At 40.3% G+C, this 20,669-nt stretch overlaps 1 protein-coding gene across 1 annotated transcript; it reads left to right on the top strand.

Annotated features, from left to right (window-relative positions):
• The first annotated feature begins 1,669 nt into the window (after positions 1-1,669).
• Positions 1,670-20,668, top strand: hap1 (huntingtin associated protein 1). The gene is made up of 16 exons (XM_086082076.1): positions 1,670-1,719; positions 1,945-2,198; positions 2,475-2,663; positions 9,639-9,715; positions 9,906-10,022; positions 10,116-10,210; positions 11,558-11,666; positions 11,915-11,993; positions 12,095-12,225; positions 12,359-12,433; positions 12,923-13,134; positions 15,248-15,463; positions 15,542-15,876; positions 17,648-17,836; positions 18,250-18,358; positions 19,561-20,668. The coding sequence occupies exons 1-16, from the start codon at positions 1,670-1,672 to the stop codon at positions 19,760-19,762; spliced, it is 2,439 nt and encodes an 812-aa protein (XP_085938202.1). The 3' UTR covers positions 19,763-20,668.
• The last annotated feature ends 1 nt before the right edge of the window (position 20,669 follows it).

The raw sequence follows: 20,669 nt of genomic DNA, 5'->3' as shown, positions 1-20,669 counted from the left end.
GTGAGTGGTTTGTGCGCCAGTGTCTGCGCTCTGCTCAGACTGGTAGTAGAGCCTAACCCTTTGCCCTCTAGAAGCATTCAATAACCAGAGTGAGGTATCAGGTGTCCGTTTGTTTCCACAAATGCAGGGAGATCATGTCATGTCATATTTATAGCTCTGCATATACTACCAAGTGTTTATTCTGTACCAAACTGTAAGAAATTTAATATTACTTAAACGTTTTCCATTGGCAACAGTGCTCTCTGTTGTCAGAAGTTGTAAATGCAACACACTCAGTTGAACTAACTTCACCCCTGACGAAAGGTTGGCTGTTTGGATGAAAGCAGTGGGGGAAACCTGCTGCATAAAATACCTTGATACCGTGCTGAAATGTTACCATGGCAAAAACTTCACTAAAAGCAGTGAAATAATAGCTGATAGCAACTTCATATTCATTTATTTGTATTAATTAAAACATTACTGTAAGGATACTGATTAGAATACTTTTGATAAAATAAAAAAATATGTTTTGAACATTTTTAAACACTTTAGGGCATGAGACTTTTAACATTTTATTACACACTACACTGATCCAAACTGTACAAAAGTAACATTACAAAAGTACAATTTGTTGTTTAATTTTTCACATTGGAAATCCCAAACACTGATACTGGGAAAACTTGCAGAAAGGAGCAGTGATTTGATTATGAATTGTAACACAAGTGACTAGATGGACTATTGATTGTAAAGCAACGATTTGTCATCTCCATTATTTCTCTTGTACGTCAGCTTTTCCACATTGTTTAGATATTTGTAGTTATTAACTTTAATGCATTAAAGTCTGTTTTTTTCTTGAGTTTGAAATGTCCTAATGGTCTTTTTGAAAGCACCTCATATCTCGTGCGCAACGCGAGTGACATCAATGTTTACTTATGAACCACATTTTATAGGATGATACTAACCACAAAGGTTGCGTATATTACAAACTGTAAGACAAATATCCAATTACAAGGATTTGCCTATTATATGGCGTGGCGGAGCTACGTGGTAGCCAGGGGTGGTCAGGAGTCACGTCTGGGGGGCCTGCAAGCCTAAGTTAAAATGCCAGGGCCTTTAAAAACAAACAAATTGTGCGCCAGTCCAGCCCTGCATGGTGCAAGTGACCAAAGAGTGATCAGCCGGCTTTCACCTTCACACTCAATACTTTTCCGGGGTTTAAGCTCGCTATTGCTTGACCCGACTGGCCATATACATATTGTGTTTTACAACAGCACCTAACAGTACTGTATATAGACATCCACATGTACCACTGGATTAAATAGATAAATGTGCCGTTTCTCTTGCCAAAATGCACTAAGAGGGTAGCACCATGCTCCGTGAATAGGAGAGATCAAGGAAGCTGGCTCACACAGTCCTTCCTTTATGGAAAGCAAGTGGTGCTAGATGCGATAGATGGCAGTGAACATGGCAAACTACACATCCAGACTCGGATATTTATGAACACGGGAAGGATTTAGCCTGACCCGCGTCACAGACTTGGTCTTAGTCTTTAAGCATATGGAGCAAAACACTTGTTGACTGAAGTTTGTATGTAGCGTGTACAAGCTCTTCCTGCACAGTGTGTCAATGGGTGTGGTACAGTTATGCTGAAGAACCTGATCTGTGCAGCTTGAGGCGGTGGTAACTCTATATGAGTGACACACATGAGGAGGCCCAGCCCTCCTGCACACCCAGTGAAAGGTTCTTTTCATTAAACAAAGGTTGAGTTTGTTGTCGAGTCTTTTGAAAAAATGTGATAAATCCAAGATATGACTGCAATCACCAACATGGGAGTTTATGACTATAAAAGTACTTTACAGCCACATTTTAACGGTTTCCTTTCCTCTTTCTTTGTTTACTCTTTTAGTTGTTGCCTTCTTCCCTCATCCAAACCCAGTGTCCTGTGCTCTCTCTGTGAGCCACCAGGGGACAGAGTTGGCCTTTACTTTCCAGCTTCTGTCAGTGTCCCACTGTTTTCCCTATTGTCTCTTCTCCTGCTCCTCTTTCTCCTCCCTCCTGGCTCACACAGGCCCACCTGGACTCCCAGTCAGCCCTCTCCCTCCATGGGGGTTGGGGGGAGGTGCCGGGGGCCCAGGACGTGAACCCCCAACCTATTCAGCTTGTTTCAGCTGTGGGAGAAGTGCAACCAGCATCTTGCCTTGATGCATCCACTCTAACAGGTAGGTCAGATACAAATTGTCGCCATGTTGAAAAATTATTGATTTGAAAAGTTGCTTTTTTGTAGATAAATACCAATACGTAGACATCAATCAGCGTACTGTTTATTTGTATTAAGGCATTAAGCAATTTCAAGTGTTTTAAATGTGTTGGCTGTGTAGTTTATCCTTTTGTCTTTTTATGTGTTTTGCTTCCACTAATCCATAGCCCGTATATTTGACTGCACCTAAAATGCCCATCAGTGTCCACATTAACATAATATACTTCTTTTTGCTCAGACCTCTGTGCAGACCTGCCAGAGTTGGAGATAGTGAGCCTCCTGTCAGAGGGTCAGCCCAACTACACTCTTCGAGCAGACTGCGTGTTCGGCTACGACAATGACGACTGGCTGCACACTCCTCTACTGCAGCCAGAGGTCGTCCTGGGCCTCACACACCAGCAAATTGAAGAGACCTTCAAATACTTCTGTGAGTTGGATATTTTGCCATTACAATTTGGTGTGACCCACCCAGTGACACCAGTATCACATTACTGAGAAAAGTGTTACTCTAATATGACCACTTTTTTCCGTAATGAGTAATTTAATGTTACTCTTTCCATTACAGTATATTAAAGTTGTCACTCTGCGTTACTTTTGTGGCGAGGATGAGTCTCATAAGGAAAGTCAAAATATTGCAATTTGTTGAAGCAGAACGCTTTAAATGAGCAATCAGCAGAAAGGCACACTCTGACTTAGTTGGTAATTTGTCTAGTGATTGAAATGACTGGGAATAGCATGACACCAAACACACCCTGTACAGTTAGCGTCAAATGGAATAAATAAATCAAACTGCAACACAAATACAACCAGACAGAAAAGGTTAGTAGATACATACGCATTCTAAATAATACTACTGGGCAACACAAACATCAAGGAAACAACTATTGTGTAAAAAAGACTGGCGGTAGTTATTTATTTTTTATTTTTGGTGAATGTTGCGGGTTCTATTTTCAGCCCTTGGCTTGGAAGATGTCAAGGTAGCACAATCTGAAAAGAGACAGACTGCTTATAGAGTGATAAGTTATGCTATGGAGAGTGGTGCATTCATTTAAGTTAAGGAGCTAGCAGTAAGTACTTCATGTATTACTGAAGATGTTGTGAAGTTTAGTCCGTGTCGTACCTACCTGCTATGTGTTACACGAAGTTCGGTGCTATGTTGACCTTGCGAGTGCTTGGATTTTGGTTCGTATTGTGTTTTTGTATACCTTTAAATTGTGTCTGATAACGTGCATGCGTCCTGCTTAATGTAAAAACCCGATCTTTTTTCTCTTGTTTTCAATTATCTGACTAATGACACGGTCGGACCGATTTCCGATCTCGCATGTATACGGAGTGCCACCATCTTGGAACTCTTGATGACCCTTTGTTTGAAGGGATAGGAACTCATGAGCTTATGTGGCTTTGTCCTCATAATGCTAGTTAGGCTGTACTTGAGTGATGCCAAGCCACATGTTCTTATGGTGGAGCAGGACAGACTAACCTGCTAACTCAAGTGTTTGGCTTTTTGTCAGTTGGCATATGGTGTTGTTGATTTTCTTTGTACCCCTCTGTTACAGCTTCATTGCTGCCAACCTTTGGGATAATCGCTGAATTAGATTACCGTATTTAATCACAAAGACTCCTCCGTTTTTTCCCCTTAGGAAAGACAAAAAATGATGGAAACCGTTATTGCATCAGTTCACCTCTCGGATTCTGTTCTGCAGTGTTGTGTATTGTGTGCATCATTTGTTATGTTCAGTGGTGCTATGTGCCTTCAGATTACTTAGGTTTAGTGTACCTGTCCAGCCTGCATAGTCCTCACTTTGGATCAATGTTGGGGCCTTCTCTTAAACCACCTGTGTGTTTTTATCCTTTGAGGTTGATAGTTTAGAATAGATATTCATGTGAAATTGTGTAATATATAGCTTCTAGTTCTGAAGTTAAAATCCAAAATGATCTAAAGGTATTTATCCTGTAGATGGTTATGGCTATGTTTTCCTCTGAAGATTTTGGAGGAAGTGTGATGCTAAAAGATTCTACTGAGTCTTGTGTGATACATTTGACCTGGAGGAGTCACTTATGTGTGAAAAATTTACGAGGTGGTTAATATTTCAAAAGCTGCAGTGTCTAGGTTAGCAACTGTCAAGGTCAAGGACAGACGGGAGGAATTTATGTCAAGTAGCAAATGATTTCAGATGTGTAACAAGAAAAAACAAAAACGGATAGGGATGATATGGTTTTACAGATCAACAGTGAAAGTCAAGCGACTGGTACTATTATTTTGTTTCAGAAAGTAGTAGTAGTGTTTCCTACAGATTTGAAATCTACTTGGGTGGGTGGACTCCGGCGGGCTGGGTGGAAGAGGGGGTGGATGGGGCTTGGGTCTCAGTCCTGTTAGTACATCTCCTCTGGCCTCAGTTGCATGAGTGTATTTTGCTTTTTTTAAGAGACTGCAGATGGAAAAAGGTTACAGCGAAAGGGGGTGACACTTGAAATATTTTGAGACAGATTCATCTTAAACTTCATGGTGTCTTGCGTGCATGAAAATTCCTTTAGGTTGCTGTTTAAACTTTGTAATAATGTACACAAAGTGCACAGGTAGCTGCTGCTTTAATATTTTTGTATTTAAAATAAAAGTTACATTGATTTAGGTGTGTGCATCTGTACGTTTTCTTTTCTTCTTAATTACAATTATTGTATTTTTTTTTGTATGAATAAAGAAAAGGAAATCTCTGCAAAATGTTTCCTCCCACCACAGTCAGATGCCATCTGAATGTGTTCCCTCTGTATCCATCAGCTCAATGTAAAGTGGGTGTGGCTTTGTCTGCACCAATCTTACGCAGAGCCCTCTCTCTATAATGCTGGCATTACGGCTGTGTGGTGAATCAGAGCAGCCATTGACGCGGTTGGAACCTACCATCTAGTGTCGCAGGGGTGGGTGGGCTTAATACGGTTTCATTATCACTGTACTAGTGTGCCCATTTTTAGAATTTTGCACCATTATAGAAGATATAACACAAATGTTTATATAAATGGATAAGGCCAGTGGGAGCGACAGGAGCTCTTCTGGCGTGTGAATTACATCTTGCTTCATCCATGACCCCTCCTCCACTTTCTCCCTTCTGTCCTTGCCCGGCAGTCCAACGTGGCCAGGTGAACGTAGACAGGAATGACGACAGATGGGCCTTACAGACTGACGGATTATGCATTAGCACCAAGAAGCTCAGAGTCTTTGCCACAAACAAACACAGGTGTATACTCCCTCGGAGTCGAGGGGATCTCGTTTTTACCGTACACACGAGCCAGCTGCATGATGCTGGGGAAACGGCAAGTGTGCACTGGGAGCCAACAGTAGAGTCTGGAGGATTTAACTGATGGATGCCAAGACTGAGGACAGTTTTTCTGTGATTACCATGGAGGTGTGGAGCTCCTCTGCATCCGAGGAGGAGGAAGAAGAGAGGAGCACTGTCGGTATTGGGCTGGAAGACAAAACATGCCTTAACAGCAACAACAACAACAATAACAACAACAATAATAATACCCTTTGCAGGGAGGTGAAGCAAGGTGAGATAAGGCATGATGAAATTGATATTAGGGACTCCTGGAGGAGAAGCTTTAAGATGTTTGGAGCTTTTTCAGTACATGTAGTTTGTTGGCTCGCATGCTGAGGTTTGTGTTATCTAAGAGCTTTAATACTTAACTATGTGCAGCGTGTACTGCAGAGTGCAAGCTGTGGAGTCATGTCTTTGAGGGTCAGGCAATGGTTAACAGTTACAAAATGATTGATTTCAGGTGTCTTCTGAATACTGTATTGTGGTGCATTCAGTGTGTGAAGGTCATTGTTCCTGAAATGTAAAACAATACTATTGTGTATTTTTATAAGAATAATTTGTATTCTTAGTATTTTAGTCTATTGAGATTGTCCTAATTACTGTGAAAGAAAATTTACTTTTTTGAAGGGATTTTATTGAAATGCTGAGGTGAAAAATTTAACAATCAGGATACGTTTCTGTCTGTTTTATGTTCTAAAAACATTATCCATTTGCAAGATTGTGGGTCGTTTTTGACTTGTTCATGCCTTTTTAAAATCCCTCAACAAATTCAAAGGGCTGTATAATAATATGTTCCAGTCTGGGCACAACTTCACATTCAAATAACAGACAACAATAGACAGTGGAACAATGTGAATCTTAAGCATTGAGTTGATCCCTGCCTGTCTGATCTCCGCACTCCAACAGACGTCATAAGTATGCCTAAGACATCAATGCTCATCCTTACAAGAACAGTACTGTATTAGGCTATTGGTTTATGTAGCTACCTAGTATTAGCACCACCGATCCCTAAAACCTTTAGCTGTCATAGCAGATCTCTTATGTTGATCTCCCTGCACTTTGTGTCTGCCAGGTCAAGATGCAGTAGTTTGTGTGTTGCATGTTAAATACGAAATATTCATCAACACTGTTCTCCAAATTTTTATTTCACTTCTCATAAAAAACAACAACTTTTTATTCAATTGAGTTGTACAGGTTATAAGTCACATTAGCAGCACAAAATATTTTGAATTGGATTATCTCGGCCACATTTTTTTGAATCAGAAAAACTTGGCATTCGAACATGGTTTTGTAAATCCACTGTTATGAGTTTGTATTGAAATGTTCTGGAGCACAATGACATTGGATAGAATGTCATCAAAATTGCAGTGCATGATGAGGTAATTGATAACACTGGTTGTTTAATGTCCAATGTGATCTCTTTTTAGTCAGCATTAACTGACTTTTCTGCTTGGTTTACTTTAAGTTCAGTTAGATGCATTTTGCAAAGTTGAACTATAATTACTATTATTGTTTTTATTTTTAAACATATAAGAAGAAACAAACATTTGTGCCTTGCACTGTATATTTTCATTTAAATATTGCCGCACTAACTTTTGAAAAATAAATAAATGTTTTTTTGCCCCCTTTTTTGCTATCTCGTCCCGTTTGGAACCCTGGTCTAATGAATGGGACCTGGGCCATGGAAACATTATCCAAATGGAAATAGGCTTGAGATATCAAAATATATTTTTTTGTTTTACTCCACATGAAGCTTGGTAGAAATATTTACCAGGGTGTGGTCCTGTACAAAAGTACATTTTTCTTTGTACACAATTAGAGTACCGGTACTTAAAATTTACTTCAGCTAATCTCTCCCAAGTCCTTTTCAACCCGCTCCTGGTCCTGAGGAAGTCCAGTCAGCCAAATTGTTACATAGCCACTACATCTATTGCCAATTCTTGTAAAACTTCATGTCAGTTAATTTACTTTTAAAACATTATGCCCATGCTTTTGTTGTCCTATATACAACAAGTTCAGGATGCAAGCTACTGTATGCTGCAGTAAAAAAAAAAAAAAACTCAGTGTGATACTGGGTCACTTGTCTTCTATAATTTATGGGCAACAATTGATTATAGTGACACTTAATCCAGAAGCCTTTAGATTTTCTCCATTAGCCTTATTAGATACAGTGAGAGCTACTCTAACAAAGTGTTTGGCAGCTGAATCCAAGTAGCCCAATCTAATTACTGTGTTGCATGACAAATCACTGTTAAGACTAAAATGTCACACCTCATTCTGGTTATTCAGACTTATTGTATATGCTTGTCCAGTCAAATACTGTACTGAACAATTGGAGATTGAGATTAAAATGGACTAAACCTGCATCAAGGGCAGGTGTTACTTTTAAAACGGTTATTGCTTCATTTAATTTAGTGCATTTGATGACATTCAAATTCCTCATGCTGCTCTTGTAATTTGCAAATTTCAAAGGGTTACAACATTGCCGATGTGTAATACAGTAATGTTAAGGACGTATTATGGAAAATTTACTTTTTTTAGTGTTAGTATACAGATCGGTGTAGTGGTTAGTACAAATTAGCGTTAAGCTAACAGTGCTACCAGCATTAGTAATGTTATGATAATGATGAAGTTGTTGACATGGGGATGGGTGGTATTTGCGTTTGGTGATGTCATGCGGCAGGCACGCTGCTACATTAATTAAGTGTAATTTTGCCACTTGGTGATGAAATGATGCCTGTGGCCATGGTCAAATTAACCTGTGGTGGCGTTCCAACATTGCTTCATACGGTTTACTGACCCTACCAGAAACATAATAATAATAATAATAATAATGTTGAGCACATGTGATGTAAACTTAACAATGGGTGGTGGCATAATAAAATTGTTATGGCACTGTATGTGTATTGAGTGAGGGCACCACAAATCTTGCAGATCATGTGATTTAGTCAATCAACTTGGTCATGGATCTGAACACACAATACTGTACTAGACTCCCAAGTAAACAAAATCCAAAAGCCAGTCTCTCTTAACCCCTCTGTGCTCTACATGTCCTGTGTCCAGTTTATCCTTGGCAGACTCCCCCATTGAGCTATATCAGTATCCAGGCGAACCAGGTCTTTAGAGGTGTCTTATCTCGGCTAAAAAGGATCAAGCTAAGAGGATCGCTATCTGACTGACCACATGGAGTTGTTATGGTCTGTTGAAAGTGTCTCTACTTTAATGAATCTGTTAATTTTTGTTGTTGTTTATTTAGATGTAAAGTTCCTTTCAAAATATTGAAGTGTATTTATTTATTTATTTACACACCAACTCAGGCTGGTCACTATTTTATCAGACTGATAGAAACAAATGAAAGCACAATATTAAAGCTCTGAAGCATGCTTTTGTTTATCTGCAACGAGCCAGTCCTATCTTGGGGTATTGGGAGGTGATGGTACCAGAGTGTGTTACTTGCCTTGCGTTATGCCTCTAGTAATTTTGTTTTGGTTGCTGTCATTGCAGAAAATCCTACTTTATAGAAAGATAAGATGCTGGGGGGGGCACTTTTGAAAACTTCATTGCTTTGTTTGAGCCACATACTACGCAGAAGGGGCTTGAATAAAATCACTTGTAGCAATAAACCTGTATTTTAAGTCGATCTGCAGATATTGTATCTTAATACAGGTTTCTTTTCATTGGAAGTTGTTTTTTTTTTATTTTCTGCCTAGTTTGTTTTTTGTTTTTTTGCTTTTAACAAATTTTGGCCAGCTTGTGAGGGGTTTACCTTTTTATTACTTTATCACATGATGAGACGAGCGGTTTGATGTGTGCAGAGGAATAGACTTTCAGACTGATGATTAATAACTTTTTGTGTTCAGTCTCTCTGTGTGGGCCGGTACCAAATGTCCCATGGATTGTTGTCAGCCCATAGCTTGATTGTTTGTGATCACTGGTTTACATGGCGTGATGGCAATTTCGAAGGGGTTTATTGCTGGATGCTGGTTATCGTTCACATCTGAAAAACGTGTGAAAATGAAAAGGTACTACTGGATATGGATCCCATCCCTCCATTAATGAACTCTCTTTGCCTCCCTCCCTCCCTCTCTCAGTGCTGTGCTCAGACAGAGTTGGCCAGGTTACCAAGACATATCATGACATTAAGGCAGTTACACACCTGCTGGAGGAGGTAAGACACACAAGACGCGCACGCACGCACACGCACAGCAGGATAAGCAGGACTTTAAAGAGGATTAAACTCCTACCACTTTAAGCATACTTCTTCCTTTGAATAAATAAGCAAATTACATTTAGGTCAAGAAAGAGCATCTCCCTTAGTGTGCTATATTCACACTTTGTATGGATGCAATGTGTTTCAGAAAGAGCGTGATCTTGAGTTAGCAGCACGGATTGGCCAGTCGCTCCTGAAACAAAACCAAGAACTGACAACTCGAAATGGAATACTGGATGAACAGCTAGAGAGTGCAAAGGAGGAGGTACAGCCAAGACCAATATGTATCTGTTAAATGACACTTCAATTCTGACACTTTTACTGAGACTAACTCAAGTTATTGTGGCACATTTCCCAGATTGCTCAACTGCGTCATGAGCTTTCAATGCGAGATGACCTCCTTCAGTTCTACGCAAGCACAGAGGAGACAGAGAATGCTGAGTCACACTCACCGTGAGTACAATGTACACACAGAGAGATGCTTGACCGTAAACAATGTGCAAAAAAGTCCTTTGCTGCATAATCATCTTCAAGAAAACATGATCTTTGTGTGGTCACATTCAAGGTTTAGGGGTAGAGTTCGCCAGTCGGCGAGCTGGCGGACTCAGTAACAGGGGTTAGCTTTCACTAAGAACGCTGGAGTGACGACCGGGGCCTTTCCCCGCTGGGCCTGGGGTTCGGGGGTGCCGGCCGTCCTCCGGTGCCCCCATCTCCCCTTCTGCCCCCGGTGTTCCGTCCCTCCACGCGGCGGGGGGTGGGGTGGGCGCGGGTGCACTCTTCGCTCCGCTGTCCGGCCTCTCTTCGGCGCCGATGCCTGGGTGCGGGGGGTCCCCCGGGGGTCGGGGGGGGGGGTGCTGGGGGGTGTTGTCTCTGTGGGGGTGTCAGAGGGCTTGGGGGCGGCTGGGGCTTGGTTGGGGTGGATGGCGGGGGCGGGGGGGTTGTGGGGGGAGCGGGGGCTGTGGACCGGTGGGGTGCCTGGCGGGCTTGCAGTGCCCCGTCCTGCTGCGTATCATAAGAGGTTAATATTTTATGCCATTACCTCACAAAATAATTTGAATGATAATTAAACTGTATTCCTTGACTTCTAATTTAAAATCAAGTGAGACATCATTTTTTGGCATAGATGCAAAAATACATTATGACGAGGCAGTCATGCATTTTGCTCTGACGGAAACCATAACTACAATGTGGTCTGCAACAACAAGGAGTTGAACACCTCTGTATACAGTATAAACTCACTCATTGAGGTTTGATTATTACCATTTAGAAACTGACACCGATCTGATAAATGGGGCTTAAACCAATTTAAGGTACTTCCTCTAATGCCTATTAACTATCAATCTCTGTGTAAGGTTGTGATGGGCAGTGGTGTCAAAAGTAGCACAAGAATCTAACGTGAGAAGCATAGACACAGATCCTTTGGTCGGATGTAATTAAGTGATCGTTACCTGTCATTAAGGCTGGATTTGCACTTCAGGTCATAGTTGTGATTGTTGTCTACAGTCGACTACTGCATACTTGCGGTTTGGCACCTGCAGATTTGCGGATTTCCCCCCCAAAAATTGTTAAAAAACAAAACAAAAGTTTTTATGTATTGAGTTATGTATTCGTGTTATGTAATTTCAAAACGTTTTTCAATATTTTGTTGGTCTGGGTTGGCTTTTGTGCCTCACTTGATGTCAATAAGGGACCACGTTTTACTTTCCCTTATTCAATGATCAACACATATTTATCATATTTAGACCATATATAACAACTATTGAATGTATTCCTCATGTGATAACATTTTCTTCTTTGTAGAATAAAAATAAATGAATCAAGCAGTTCCCTCAGCAACTTTGTCCACTATGACTTCATGCAGCAGAAAATGAAATGTTTAGAGGAAGAGAACCGCAAACTTCGACTGGAGGTAATCATATTTGAACTAAGTATAAGAATAAGTATGAACCAATGAGACATTTTCCTTCCATTCTTTTATTCCCTGGTACCAATAATTCAATTGTAGATTCTTTAAAAAATATATTGTTTTTGAAAAACACTATCAATGGTGCATTTTTTGTTAGCTTGTTTCCATAAATGTAGTCCATAACTAGGTTAAATATACTGTACTGTATTTATTAAGAGTCAGTTGAGTGTAAATCAACATTATTTGCGCAGGCTAGTGAGCTCTGCACAGAGACAACCAACTATGAGGAACAAGAGCAGGAGCTAATGTTGGTGTGTGTGGAGGAGCTGTGTAAGTCTTCTCGTTAACCAAAATTGGAATTACAATATGCAATTGCATTAAACACCGTTTTATTCAAGTGCAGTAATGGAACCTGTGCATTTTTTTTTTAGCCTCTGTCAACAAGCAAGTAGTCAATCTATCAGAAGAGCTAGCGCGCAAAGTAGAAGACTCCTTTCGGCAACAAGAGGAAATCAGCGCCCTTCTTGCTCAGATTGTTGACCTGCTGGCCCGCTGCAAACGTGTGAGTAAACATTTTGAAACTCAGTATGAAACTTAAACTAAAACATCATGAATGATACTAAATTCCCTGATCCACAAGTGGTAATGCCTACTTGCAGACTTTCAAAGACTGAATATTCTTTTGGTCCCTGTAGCTTACAAATGAGAACGAGGAGCTGAATCAACATTTGATTGCCTCCCGTGAGAATAACCTGGAACTGCACTCTGAGGCAAGATATTCAAACTCACTTAAAGACATGTAATCTGGCTTTTGTATTTTTTCATCATAGTTGAGCAAAGCTTAAAGGGAAACTTGGCTCATTTATCCATTTTCAGAAGTAAGAAGTTAATATTTTGTCTATAATGAATTTGATGACCTCATTCTTTTTTATGTACAATTATTACCTTTAAAAACACACTTGGTGTCGACTGAAAATGACATCACAGGTGCTCAGCGCTCAAGTAATCAGGACCAATAACAGCTCACCTGTATTCTGAGTTTGGTCATATGACACTCGCAAACTGAGCCATGATTGGTTGCATGGTTGGGTGATCATTTTCAGTCGACAGCCAGCGTCAAAATGTGTTTTTTAAGGTATTAATTGTTCATGGAAAATAATGAAGTTATCAAATTAAATATAGACAAAATATTAACTTGCTGAAAATGGCGAAATGAGTCTAGTTATCCCGTTAACATGTTTGTCTCCTGTTGTCTGCAGCTCAAGGACCTGCGGGACAAGTACTCCCAGTGTGAGGACATGCTCCACGAGTCTCAAGAAGACATCAAAAATCTGCGAAATAAGAGCCTGCCCAACAGCACAGTGCAACGCTACACTGCTCTGGCCACTGTCCTCCCCATGGACAGCCTGGCAGCGGAGATAGAGGGCACCTTCCGTAAAGGCTTGGACACGCCTGCATCGTCAGAATACAAGTAAGTGCATGTGATCATCGCTGAAGCCGTTGATGTGTCGACGTACACTCTGAGGATTTTTCCTGGTTTAAATTGAGGCAGAGGTGGTATCATCCTGACTATGATGGGTGACTGGTATCGGTGCCTATACCAGTCTTATTTTAAGGTATTGGTACCCACGGCGGTGACGATACCATTATTGGCCGCCCTCCTGCAGCCGTTTTACGATCAGGGACAAGAAATGAGAAATTATATGAATACAAAGTTGCCATTAACTCAATGCAATTTTAAGTAAAAACAATATATTGGGATATTTAGGTCGTTCTTTAAAATCATCTGTCATTTATAGGTGGGAAATTGTATTTACTAGTGGTATCAGTATTTGGTTGGTGACTACTCAAGAGTTGCGTATCGGTTGGGAAAAAAGTGGTATCGAACATCCCTCATCCTGACTATGTGCCATGACGTGCATGTATTCTGTAAATTCAACTGACTCACTTTCATTTTTTACAGGCAACATATAATAATTCCATGTTTCAGTAATAAGAATAATAGTTCCAATAAGAATATGACTATTATCATGTTAAAGCATTCATTCATTATCAGTCACTCAGTCTGGAGGTGGCGAGCAAATAAGGTGGAGGTGGCCGCCTCTGAATTTTGTACACAGGAAAAACCCTGACTCTAAAATGTAATTCTGAGGATCTGTTAACACTACTTAATTTAATACTTAAATGCAAGTTAAACAATGTATCATAATTAATTGATTTAGATAAACTTTCTACAAACCCAATTCCAATGAAATTGGGACATTGTGTTAAACATAAATAAAAACAGAATATTGTACAGTGATTTGATGGAAGCGTGGCTGCCAGTGAGCGCGTACGGCCCCTTCGACCACCACTACGTGTGGGTGGCAATAGTTGGGCTTCTATCCACCCATTTTTATTTACATTTTCAAGAAATGCGAAACTGAAACTGAATGGAAACGCTAGAAATTTGAAAAAGGGCCTAAAATTCACCAAAAAGTTTTTACGCTTGGAGGGGGTGGATTTTGAAGCGTATCGAAAAAAGGAAAATGCTAATTTTGTCTATAGAAACAGGTTTTGCGAATAACCGCTGGTAAGACCGGATACACGTCGCACGTACGTTTGTATTCACAAAGCAATGTCGGATGATAAAATAAGGTATGTTTGGCGGGACGACGAAACCGAAATCTTTGTGGAATTGATTAAAGAAGCAAATATTAATGCTATTTAAGATGGAAAACAGCAAAGAAACGCTGCGGTTTACCAAGAATTACAAAAGCAAACTCATACGACGTCATCGCACGGAGCAATCACTTCCATGGCCTTCTTCTTCTTCTTCTTTTAAATAACTGGTGGATCACATCTCTATGGCGTATACCGCCAACTACAGCGGCGGAGTCCCCTGTCAATATTCGTAAAAGAAGAACAGATGGAAACGGGCATAAGTCGCATCTCCGTTGTGCACATTTTCAGTAGATTCACTTAAAAATGTTGAAACAATTAGATGGAAACTTGACTAATGTTGGAAATTACCTCAAGTTTCAATCTTGCTCTCGGTATAACTCTGTGAACTTTTGCACATTTACAGTTCAATATTTGTAAATGTGACTATTGGTGGATTATTATTATTTTTTGGGCTACTCATCCTGTTATTAGTCCATTTGCTCACCAAAAACTTTTTGGGAGGTGGTGGTGGTTTACTCATGGATTAGATTTTCACTGTGTGACAGGACTTGGTTCCTATCCGAGCACAGTTGGAAAAACGAGTACACCTGCACAATGTCATTATGGCCCAAAACAAGAGTGTTTACTATGTTAATCAAATTTCTAGAAAAAAAATTTGGGTACAGCTTTTCTTATTGAATCTCATATTTTTTTGCAGGTACTTTATACTTAATGTTGTCAGTTATTATTCAGAAAACATTTTCTAATAAATGCCAGCAGTGCCCTTGTGAGTGATGTAATGCTAACACTGTTGTGGATTATACTTGGAGAGTTTATAATAAATAGTAGATTTCATCTGGTGCATGGTGGTTATGACCAATCTTTTAAGTCTGATTTATTTTTTGGGATTACATTTAAGAGGCTTGTTTTCTTTCTTGTAGAACCCACCCGAGGCGTGTGTTCGAAACCGTGCGCGTGGTCAACAGGTCGGTGAGGCTGCGCTCCCTATGCCACTCTCCGGGGTTTCCAGGCTCTAGCTCGGTGTCCGTGCGCTCCAGCTGTACCAGTACCCCCCGGACCAGTTACTACGACTCTGACAATGCAAGTCTTACTCTGGAGGACAAGCGCACCGCCATTCTGGCCCAGAAGGAAGACCGGTGAGTCCATGAACCTCAACACACATGTGTTCGCCACCCCTAGAGTCAGTTTTTAACATGGTCACATTTTATCTGTAGCATCAGCAGGTCAAAGCGTCTGGGCCAGCCAGGCACTCCGGGAGGCCAGGACCTTGAAGCCGCCTTGCGCAGCTTGTCAGCCCGCCAGCAGAACCATCTTTCTGAGCGGCCTTTCTTCGATGTGGAGCGTGAGAGGAAACTGCGTGCCTTGGCAGCAAACAGCCAGGGGGATGAGGGTTCCAGTGGCTTCTTAACACCTAATGACAGCCTTGCTTCCAGTCCAGCGGCATCTACCGGCACCAACTACTCCAATGGAAGCTCTCGCCACTCCTGTGACTCGTCGGGATCTAGGTCATACCTGCCCGACCGCCTGCAGATCGTCAAACCTCTGGAAGGTAGCTGCTTGATTGATCGTTTTTAGCGTATGTACATTCAAACAGGTGCGTGTTGTGTCAGCAACGTCGCACCAAGATGTTAAGCATTCTTGGCTTGACTGTCTAAGACCAATTATCTCACACTTAAGACTCTTTAAAACTGACATTGTTCCCATTTCAAAGGGCTTTCAACGTTAATGCTTTAATGAACAATAACAATTTGGCAGCTTAAAGAACAAAGTAAAAACGTTCTCTCGTTTACCACTATAGACTTTTTAATATTACTGTCATTTTAATTCCGAATGCAATGACCACCCTGATTTCCATTCACAAATTCAACTATTTGCGTTTTTCAGTGGAACTTATCCTCAGCTTTTGGCTGAAAAAATCTTCACTGCTCTCGGCATATTTTTGTGCTCTTTCTATAATATCCTAAGATGCTACTAGATGGTACCAAAGCTCTGACTAACAGGAAAGATGTCACTGCGTCAAGGACGTAGTGCTGTGCAAGATTTATAATGTACTGTACTGTTTATTGTACTGATATAATATAAAATGTCTATCATACAATAATAACCCTCTATTTTTAATATTATTATTTTATTATGTGGGTGACGCTAATGTAGCATCCAAGACGGTTACAAAGCAACAGTCAGCTTTTTATCACGCCATTCTTCTGCCTTTCTCCATAGGTAGGACTAAACGCTGCATGTGCAGCCCATCTGTGACATGAATATAACAATTTCATTAAGTGTGGTTTGATTGGTCATGCCTTGAGAGTGGGTGCAGGGCAGGGTTACAATAGTTTTGGATTTTGCATTGTAGTTGGTATTTATTTAGTTTAGATTTTTGTTTTGGAATTTCAGCTAGTTTTAATGAACATCTTTGTTAGTTTTTAATTAGTTTTTATTTTTTTGAACATTTTTCATTTTTTTGTTTAGTTTGTTTAGTTTTAGTATTAGTTTTTTATGGTGCATTTTGAGTGTAAGACAACAAAAAAGTCACTATATATTATGTAATAAAGTAAATTTAAAATACAATTCTCATGCCCTTCCTTCTTCTGTACTAATGTACAGCAATACCAAAATAAATACATTTCAAATGAACCTCCAAAGGTCATGACTGATACTACTCGCAAAGATGAAAACGAAGGTCATTTTCACTATAATTCTAGTTAATTACTTTTATAAATTCAAAAAGTAGTTTCAGTTATTTATCATATTTTTGTTAAGCATTTTCATTTTTATTTCATTAACAATTTTTTTCTTCCAATTTTAGTTTGAGCTATTTACTTAGTTTTTGTTAACTATAATAACTAGTGCCGGGATGACGTGGCAACTGCAATGTTACGCTGGTCACTTATGAGCTGAGTTTTTAAAAAAAAGGCATCTGTGCAGTTTGCACGTGCTCCAAGAAAGTACAGTTGTGCTGATAAATTTACATAAGCAGGCAGAATTTGTCAAATATTGGCACTTTTTGGGAACATATGACTGACCACAAACATCTCTTCCATGTTGGCTAGTTAATATCTCATATGGAAGCATCAAAATGGCTCTGATCAAATGTTAGCTTAGAGTTGACTGATCATATTTTCACGATATTCAATGGTTGATGACAAGCGCTATAGAATCTATAAATGGAAAGATGTGTTTTCTTGAAAACGTCTGACTAATGTGTTTGAATATGAACCCTGTCAACACTCATGACAAACATGAACAGTTTGCTGTTGCCAATGGACATTTATACACCAAATGTATTTTCACGCACTGTTGCCTCTGATTCCTATCGCCAGGGTCAGTGACGCTGCACCAGTGGCAGCAGTTAGCCAAACCAAACCTGGGGGGCATCCTTCACCCTCGTCCCGGAGTCCTGACGAAAGACTTCAGGGAGCTTGAAGTGGACATACAGCATGTGTACAGTCTGAACGACCTGGAGGAGGATGAACCTGACCTGTCGCTGCTCTCAGGAGCTCACAGCATGGGTAAGACGCCTCAAAATTAATTATTGTGTACACATGCAAAATATATTCACATTCCATGTGTAGTGGACCCCTGCTTATATCATGCTTTATCTTTTGTGCACTTGCTCTAGAGCACATTTTGAAGTGATAGTTTTTACAGATTCAATTTCAAATAAAATTGTATTGTCAAATCCCAACGCAAATTGTACATTTGTAATAGATCAAGAACCACACTACTCCACACATATTTAGACAAACTGCATTGAATTGCATTTAATTGTAGACTTCATACATTCAATGAACACTTGGTTAGGTGCATCATTTCAAACTTGTTGTTGTTGTTTTTTTTTTTTACGGATGGATGCCATCAGTAGAGTATTTGTGCTTGTAATGTAGCAGTGAGAAGTTGAATGTGATGTTTTCCTTCCCCAAAGCCACTGTGTCTCCATCGGGTCCCAACCACCCTCAGACTTCTCCCACTCCAACCATCATCAACTGCCAAGACCCCCAACCATCCCTCCTCACCCACTCCTTCCCCTTTAGGTAAGAACTCTTGCAGTCTCGCAACTTTTCTTGCTTCCTCCTTTGTAGTAAGCATTCCTACCAGTGTTGACGCCCAGGTTTGTTTCACAGCTCGCAAATGATTTTTTTTCTTTTCAGGCAAAATATGTCTCTTAAATGAAGGCGAGCGTCAAAGTCTTCCCAGCTGAGCTGTTTAGCATGTGGCAGGTTACACATTGGACAGCTCATGTACACTGTATTTTCTAGTTTTTGAATTTGCGAAGAATCGGCGATGGATCAGCATGGCCTTTGACCATAAAGGCTCTGTCTACAACTTAACAAGCAAAATTATTTTGCTCATTTTGATCAAGTTTTCCTTTTCCTAGTGGCAGGAAACGTCTGTCCAAGCTCTTTCTCCAACTCTAGAAGGACGAAAGTAAGAGCTTGTGGCTCCAGTATTACCTGAATTTTCACCTTATGTTTCAATTACTAATAAAAGTGGCACTAAACCGTGTCTGCCTGCTGCCTCGTGTCATCAAAGCAATGTCTTGATGATGAGGGGTGAAGCATTTGCTCATTCAGCCGTGTATGGAAAGCTGCTTGATCATTTACTCGACTGTACTTGATATCCAGTACTAATACACCATGGACATGTACTAATGCACTCTTTGTCCTCGCTATTAATTCAATTCAGTGCACTAGTAGAACAACCATGTCTGCACACTAGTCGGACAACTTTGGCATACCGGTAGGACAACTACATATAGTACACGCAACCAGTGCCACAAACTGCATACTAATTGACATCTGTGAGCGACTGGTACTGTTAGTAGAATTTTATAATGTCACAAGTACTACTCGTAGCAGGACAAGACGTTTACTAGTAGGTGGACTTGCTGGATATCGAGGATATGGAATAGATTCTGATTTGGCTTTCCATATTTGTGTGCAGTTTTGTTTTGTGGCACATCTGCAGTTCAACTTCACGTCTTTTGCTGAGAGCTTGTTGAGCTGTTCCATCTGCTCAAACTCGTTTGTGTACCTCTCATACCTGTGTGGCTTGTTGAATAATTTTCAACGACTCTTTCATAACAGTAAACCACAAGATTGTGTTGCATCAGCATTGCCTCATTAACCTGTTTTTTTTTTGTTTTGTTTTTTTACACTTTACCACAACTGCTAGCCAACTTAATGAAAAGTGCTTGCATCATTTTGTACTCATTTTGGTTTTGTGTTTTTTGCAGCCATCACCCTATCAGCCTGCCATTATGTCCGAACTGTGAGCACGTGAGCGCTTCAGCTGTATTCGGCCAACTTGGCCTCACAGGCTCCCCCACCCCAAACATAAACCGGTCATCGCCCGGACTCCTGCACCTTCTCGAGCAACGAGGTATCTCCGCCTGCTGTTCTCCACGCCAACACGTACACCACACCCACCACACATAGCCTCGGCTATGAAGTACCGTCGACAAAGGCGGGAGCTCGTGCATGGGCACGGGGGAGACTCGAGCAGCGAGTTGTGACGGTAAAGTAGAGGGCATCTGTGGAATGTCCACCTAATGTGTTGCCCACCATCTTACACTGCTGTCTTCTTTTCTGTTGTTGTGGCAACGTTTATGTTCATCTCAGGACAATCACCCAATCTCATGCTGCCTAATTGTGGCTATCGCTTCTTTTTACACACAAATGAGAAACTTCAAGAAATCTGAAATCTTTTTTCTTTTTTTTTTTATATAATATATGTTGTAGAGGTTATTTACACTTTCTTTCAGGTAAAAAGCAACCTTGTATGTAGTTGATGTAAATTTCGTGCAGTAATTTATGAACTGATGAACTTTCAAATTGCACTGAAACACATTCTGGTCTTCCTATGTATTACCTGCTGTATTGAGAAAACACGTTGTACATAACATGATCTTGTATTATTAAATTAACGGATGCACTGAGAGGACGAAACAATGACTGCACTATATAATGTCATTGTTCTTCACCTTTAGCTCTTTTCACATTGCAAATGTTTGAGCATGAAAACCCTCAAACTCATTTCAAATCAAGTCAATGAATGTCATTTAAGGAAACACAATCATGATAGGTAGTTTCATTCTACTGGGTTTGAAAAAAGAACATGTGATGGTGTTGTACATGATTTTGAAAGCCATATACAAGCATTAAAATTAGAGGAATTGACAGTCATCTGTAGCAAAAAGGGCATAGGATACTGTAGTTTAAAAAAGGGAATAAAAAACCCCCAAAAACTTTTAATGTGCTATGTCTGTATTTGCATCCTCTAATATTTCAGTGTGTGTGTGTATGTACCATCGCACCTGTGAATAAAATGTTTTTCCATATCAAT

Source organism: Leptonotus elevatus, chromosome 8 (genome assembly GCF_054856555.1).
Source record: "Leptonotus elevatus isolate MCC_2025b chromosome 8, RoL_Lele_1.0, whole genome shotgun sequence".
In the NCBI taxonomy this organism is placed as follows: Eukaryota; Metazoa; Chordata; class Actinopteri; order Syngnathiformes; family Syngnathidae; genus Leptonotus; species Leptonotus elevatus.
The sequence above is the reverse complement of the archived record's forward strand: the minus strand, read 5'-3'. Positions and strand labels throughout refer to the sequence as shown.

Bases quoted from the DNA above. Each gene is read 5' to 3' on its own strand.
- hap1 (XM_086082076.1), top strand. From the start codon at position 1,670: ATGAGTGACACACATGAGGAGGCCCAGCCCTCCTGCACACCCAGTGAA. The intron at 1,720-1,944 runs GTTCTTTTCATT...GTGAGCCACCAG, and splicing joins TCCTGCACACCCAGTGAAAG to GGGACAGAGTTGGCCTTTAC. The intron at 10,211-11,557 runs GTGAGTACAATG...TCTTCTTTGTAG, and splicing joins AATGCTGAGTCACACTCACC to AATAAAAATAAATGAATCAA.